Source organism: Octopus sinensis, linkage group LG27 (genome assembly GCF_006345805.1).
Source record: "Octopus sinensis linkage group LG27, ASM634580v1, whole genome shotgun sequence".
Lineage (NCBI taxonomy): Eukaryota > Metazoa > Mollusca > Cephalopoda > Octopoda > Octopodidae > Octopus > Octopus sinensis.
The window spans coordinates 18936044-18942833 of record NC_043023.1 but is presented as its reverse complement, the minus strand read 5'-3'; the positions used below and the strand labels follow the sequence as shown (position 1 = coordinate 18942833).

The 6790-nt window shown below is 36.4% G+C and overlaps 1 protein-coding gene across 1 annotated transcript in view; it reads left to right on the top strand.

The window, feature by feature from the left end:
* LOC115225278 (E3 ubiquitin-protein ligase MIB2-like) overlaps positions 1–6037 on the top strand; it is a 17241-nt gene extending 11204 nt beyond the window's left edge. Inside the window, exons 3-5 of the mRNA XM_036513916.1 lie at positions 167–323; positions 1083–1339; positions 5453–6037. Of these exons, the coding sequence (XP_036369809.1) occupies positions 167–323; positions 1083–1339; positions 5453–5546 (508 nt within the window). The 3' untranslated portion in view covers positions 5547–6037. The remainder of the gene's footprint in view (positions 1–166; positions 324–1082; positions 1340–5452) is intronic.
* The last annotated feature ends 753 nt before the right edge of the window (positions 6038–6790 follow it).

Genomic DNA, 6790 nt, shown 5'->3' with positions numbered 1-6790 from the left:
AACAACAAAATATGGCAAAAAACAACAGGAACTATATATATATATATATACACACACACGAGGCTGTAGTATACATAGGTTTTTATGCATTTAATGGAACATGAGTGTATATTTGATGTAATTATTAAGTGAATGTGATGTTTTATGTTTGTTTATCTCCTTTCAGCCACCGAACGGATGCTGTGGCCTTATTAGTCTCCAGTGGAGCAAATGTTAATAAGCAGAACTCAGGGGGCGACACACCTCTACATTGGGCTGTGGCGAATAAATATGAAGATGTAGTCAAAGTCCTGTTAACCAGCAAAGAAAAAAACAATTTACAGGTCAGCGAATATATATATATATATATATGTGTGTGTATAATGATATGTATGTTGGTTTGTGTTGTATGTATATGATGTATACATACAGTTTAGTGCCCCAAATCTAGTTTCTTCATTATTGACGATTTATATTTTTTAAATAAAAGTTGCTCATTTCCTTGTGTGTAGATAATGATTATGGTAATGAAATATCTTTGATGAGTTGCAGACCAATACCCTTCCACCCTCAACACGCACTTTTCCACTTTCTTTCCCACAATCCACACATAATTCTTTGCTACAACATTGAAAAGGGTGGATTTCTGTTAAATTTCATTGGAAAAAAAACGGGCGATCATTCGGAGTTGGTCTCACAAATCTGAAATTATTTGTTCGCCAGTTTCTCGAAACAGTTTATATTTTTTTAATTAAAAATTTTTCTTCAGCTCACACAGACCTGTACATACATACACAAATATACACACACATAAACGCATATATACACAAAAATGCATAAACAAATGATCCGTGAAGATATAAAACACGTATGTATATATAGGTATTTATGTATATATGTATGCGCGAGAGTGTATATATATATATATATGCATACACAAATGTGTGTGTGTATAGATACATTATAAATCTCATTTATTTTCCCCCCACCTTCATTCCACCTGTTTAAATTAATCTGATTCTGTTTTTCTGACATTTTTCATTTTTTTCCTTCTTCTCCCAATAAACACCATCTTTAATGTCTTTATTGTTTATCTTTTTTAGGTTAATCAGCAAAATAAATTGGGCTGGACAGCTCTCCATTTTGCCTGTCGTTATGGAAGCAAGGACGTTGTTGAACTTCTCCTGCAACAGAATGGCACGGATGTTAAAGCTGAGACCAAGCAAGGTTGTACCCCTCTACATCTTGCCTCTGCTCATGGACACAAGGAAGTTGTTGAACTTCTCCTGCAACAGAATGGCATCGATGCCAATAAGGTGAACGAAGAGGGTAACACCCCTCTACATCTGGCAGTTCGAAAGTAAGTCCCCAATGGATTTGGATTATCCAAATCTGTTTCTTTAATGTTTGTTTTCTTGTTTCGAGTCATTCATGTCATAATCCCACCATGGGTCGTCATGCTTCACCTCTCTCTCTCACACTCTAATGACACTAATCTAACTTCATTAATTAATCCTCATAATTATTGTTGTTGATGTTGTTTTGTTGTTACCTGACTGGATTCTTTACTTCATCTCATCCTTCGTTACCTCAATGTTACAGGTTCAAATCGTCTCCCTTCTTCCTTTCATTCCATGTAAAACACCTCACACCCCTTCTCTTGAAATTTTCCTCTTTCCTCTGGCCTTGGGCTAAATGCAGAATCATCCCCTTACTTTGATCTGTTTGTGTTCCAAGTTCAACTCCTGGGGTCAAAATCTGTACCGGTAATATCCAGGGGTTCATTTAATAAATTGTCCTCCCTCTTTACTCCTGTTCTTGTGTCTGATTACTGTTGGAAAATATTCAGATAAAATTTACAAGTGTTGATATCTGGACGGTTTCCTAGTCTTCTGATTGTTTACGGAATATGTGGTGTAATTTTTAATTATGTATCTTATGCAAATAACCTACATCTTCTTTACACTGGTTATGGTAAATCTGTGTTTTGAGTTTATACCCTTCTTATAAATTTTATCTGAATATTTTCCAACCTTTGCCTTTTATTAACCCTTACGTCTTTCTACCCTTTTAGGCCCCTCTTTTTTGTATATTACGAATTACCCTTCCAACCCCTTTCGTTGTATTAACAATTAATATTATCTTAATTTTAATGATTCTTAATACTATTTTAGTTAACAGTATGTATGTGTATGTATATATATATACATATATGTGTGGGTGGTTGTTTTCGGGTATATGTATTTGTCTATATATATATATATATATATATATATATATATATATGGATATATATGGATATATACGTACGTAGTTATGTATGTAAGCATGTATGTGTGTATGTAAGCTTGCTAACCCTGCTCTTTGCTTCTTAGTCGATTAGACTTAGAGCCATTCACGTCATTGCTATGTCCGTCTGTTTCTCTACGACACATGGCTGAAAGCCACCACTTGGCTATTTTTTCTATATTTCCTATCTCTGAACTTTCTTGTATAGATTATTTCATTCAACTAGATGCTACATATTAATTCTGTGTATCGTCATCGACCAGTAAATAAAATATATTTTTCCGTAGTAAATATATAGGTCTTGAATTTATTCTTCATCTCTTTATGAACTCTTGTAAATAACATACACGCAGCCACATCAACACCTTGTACTGGCTATATATCCTCGGTAAGAAAAGAATATTTTGAAGGATGCCGTATGCTGACAGCTAACAGCTGACTCAGGTGGTTTGTTGTGTGCTTAAATAATTCTGAGTGAGATAAAGTATTTCGTAAAGTCATGGGTGCTGCACTGTTTTTTATTTTAATTTTATAAGAATGTCTGCTGCTGGCTGAGATTTTGAATTCAAAAATGTTGCCAAAGTTGTTGTTGGCAAGATTATGTATAAACCTAAGGGATTATACCAGATTAGCTGCTAGACTTCAAAACTTTAGTGTGCTGATACCCAGAGAAACAATACATTCAGTATATGGTGACTAACAGAGAGTATTTGCCTGGTTTGGAGATCAGATTGAAGCAAAGGTATATAGCATCTAATAAGATGTCAATACCCAGAGAAGCAATATATTCAAGATATGGTAACTAAGAGAGAGCATTTGCCTTGTTGTTCTTCTCTGAATAGATATCTGGACAGGATGGGGATTCCAGATTGGAAATGTAAACTGTAAGGTAGACGTATGATAGCCAGGCATATTTAAAACTGATAACTTGACAAATTGACGGCAGAGGTTTTACTGAGCAATACTTTGATATTTCTGATGATTTTTAGAAATGTGGTTCATGCATTACACATCATTGTTGACATTAATGTCACGGTCAAGTTCACCTGCAGACTTTTGAAGTTTGCTGTGTTCTGGAGAGAGTTGGTAAATTTTGGAATTTTCATTCCAAAGTGTATAGTGGTGCACCATTCTATGGCCAGCTTGAGTTTGCAATCAGCAGTGCATTGCTGCATTGTATCCAGGTCAGATTGAAGAAGTTATATTTTAAGCAGTTATATAATTTAGTCCTCGCACCCATTCCAGACAGTTGTGCCGTAATTGATCACTGTGGCATGGAATTAAAGACTTTGGTGAAGTTGATAGAGATAATATCCACCCATGAACCACCATCTGTGAAGAAATTCAATGCAGCAACAGTTAGGGATAAATCGAAATGGTTGGAGTTTGAATAAGCTTATGAGGGTTCCAGATGTTCCAAAATGTCTTCCTGTAGATTCATTAATTCTGTGAGACTGACTGGATGGTAATCAACAGGGGATGTCTGCTCACTCCCTTTTTGAACGGGGGAGGATAATGGCAACTTTCCATTAAACTGGGCTAAGTGTGAATTAGAAGAGGACAAAAAGCTGGTGCAGTAGAAAAAGGGTGCACCCTTTGAGAAGCAGATGAATAACACCACCAAGACAAGAGGAAGCATAATTGCACATATGCTTCAATTAGCATTGCGATATTGCAGAATTCAACAGGTTTTATGGAATTTGATCTCAGTAGCAGTGAAAACGGTACATTTGTCACTCCTTTAATATGGCAGGGTATGTCCATTTTCCCTTCTTCTTTTATCCCCTGTTCTTTATCACGTCCAGCATCTCATCGATATTTCCTGGCAGTCTCTCACATATTCAGGCTTCTAAAACGTTTGCATGGCACCGACACTTTTTCATGAATTAAGGATGGATGTGCTGAAGGTTAGTCTTGACATCTCCAGAATTGTAAAGTCGAAGCCAGTCAGGGAACTATACCTCAGTACAGTCGGAGTTCCAGGAAAACGAAGCAGTTTGGAGGTTATGGTGGCTTTTCTTTCTATGCATTAGAAATATTTTTGCAAGATTGGAGTATGATCAGAGTCACCTAAGGGTTCATCACTATTGAGGCTGATAATTTCAGGAGCAGTGGTAAATAGCAGATCGAAAGTGTTGTTACCTTTTATGGGAGAGAGGACTACTTGGGATTAGTTTGAATCTAACATTAAATGAAGGAAATCGGTTGCATTTTGTGGCCAGTGAAAGATTTCCTAATCAATATTGGGTAATTGAAATCACAAGTATGAGAACATAGGTGACCATTTTGATAGATGCAGCTCTAAAAAGTTTCGAGGATGGTAAATGTTGATGTGCTTTTATGTCGCAGAAAAATTCCTCTTGTGACTGGTTTAAATCTTCACAAGCAATTTCTGAAAAGCTTGAGCAAGCATAGACCATCGCACCACCTCCAAGGTAATGAAAGAGGTCTTTGTGAAAGAAAATGTAGCCAGCCATGCTAAAAACACCATTGCACAGTAAAGAATGTGTCCAGGTTTAACAAATGAGATTGGAATCAGTACTTTTAACTTAGGAATCAAAAATAGTGAACTTTATTGCATAAACTGTGGGTATTTTTAAACAATAATTTGTATCTCGATTTAAATCTGTCATGGTTCATGGAAGAGGATATCCTCAGACCAGTTTGCATCCCTTTTTCATCTGGTATTGAGTCATGATTTAAGGGACCTACAATATGTAACTTCAGGTGTGTATCAGGTGGTGAATGACGAAGAGCTCAATTTATCACACCTGTCCTTATAAGAAGCTAAATAGTATGCACATAGCTCAGTAGAAGGTGAATCTAACTCGTTTGGGTTTTGATCCAATCAACTGAGGCAAATAAAATTGTTTTGGAGGAACACATCTGAAGTTGATAAGATGTAGATCAATGAACATGGACTCACCTATAACAAGGGGCAGGTTTGTATGCAGGGCAAACCTAGACTGAAGTGTTTTGCTAAAGAACTTTACACATCGCCTTGTCCAGGAATTGAAACCGCAATTTTACTCTATGAGTCCAAAAGCCTAACAACTTAGCCATGCACCTCACTCTGGTCAGTCTGGTGTTTCATAATATTCTGTACTGTAAACATAAAACAAACATGTAATATTTGTTAGAAATGAATGTTATAGGTGGGATGTGTTTTATGTTTTTTCCACAGATGTATGCTTTGTGAAGTGAATGAAGCCAGCATGGAGTTACAACCCTGTGCACATACTGTTTTATGTGAAGATTGTAGCAAAACTTCAACTTAAAAGATGCCCCAAGTGTAAAACATGTATAGAAAGCAAAAGGAGAGTTGGTAAGAATATGATTTGATGATCTGTCTGTTTGTCACATGACATTATGGAATGGAATAATGTTGTATCGACCCAGATCTGTCATAATCTGACAGACGTATGATAAAAGATGTCCCAGGTGTCTTTTCTCTTTGATAGTATATCCATGACTACACCCACTGAATATTGTCTTTATCCAAGTAGGAAACCTGTCCCACATCAAAAGAGTACTGTCTGCAACATAAGACTAATACATTTTACTGAAATATAAATGAAATATCAATATATTTCCAAGGTCCCATCAGTAAACATCAACTTTTTATATTCAGTTGTCAGCTTTTATATGAGGTTAATGATTTATAAGTATCTTGGGAAACTGATAATTAAGGACAACAGTACTTCCTACAACATCACAGTCAGCTTTGTAATGTAAGAATTTCAATGACAAAATCTCGACTGAGAGTTTAAGGATCTGACTCTTAGCGAGTCTTATATATTCTTGAGAATGAATTCTAGTGTCCCTTTCAGATATACTCCTTTGCAATAATGTGTAGATAACAGTTTTAAGTTAGGAGGTTTATACAAATGTAATGTTTCAGGAAGAAGAAAATGGAACATTGCATCGTTTCAGATTGTCTTTTAGTTTGTCTTGAAGCGCAGGAATGGCCTTCCAACTGACCTTCCTGACAGGAATTGGCCCCAGACAAGTTGCTTCGGAATACGTGAGAGATGACCTGACTATCTAAACTGTATTTTGATGAGGATGACTTTAATACCTGATATGTTGCATTCTGATCGTACCTCACTGTTAGGAATATGGTCGCTCGGTTTTATGTTGGAGGTAGTACGCACGCATCGCATATGAAAAGCGTCAAGCTGGTTGATGTGCTTTTGGTACAAAGTCCAAGATTCAGCACCATAAAGCAATGTTGTCAAGACAACCGTCTTACATTAACTTTCATCTTTTATGATACTTTGTGGTTGTTTCATAGCCTGTGATTTCCCGATTCTGGAATCGATTTCTTGATCTATTTTCGCATCCTTGGACACGATGGATCGAAGACGAGTGAAAGGGGAAACAGTTTTTAATGTTTTTCCATCAAAATATACAGAAGCTCAGTTTTCTTGATATTGACGGAAAGACCAAAAGTCTTGGATGCATCGCAGAGAGACAAAGTGACAAAGAGAGGGAGACATACATACACACACACACACATTCC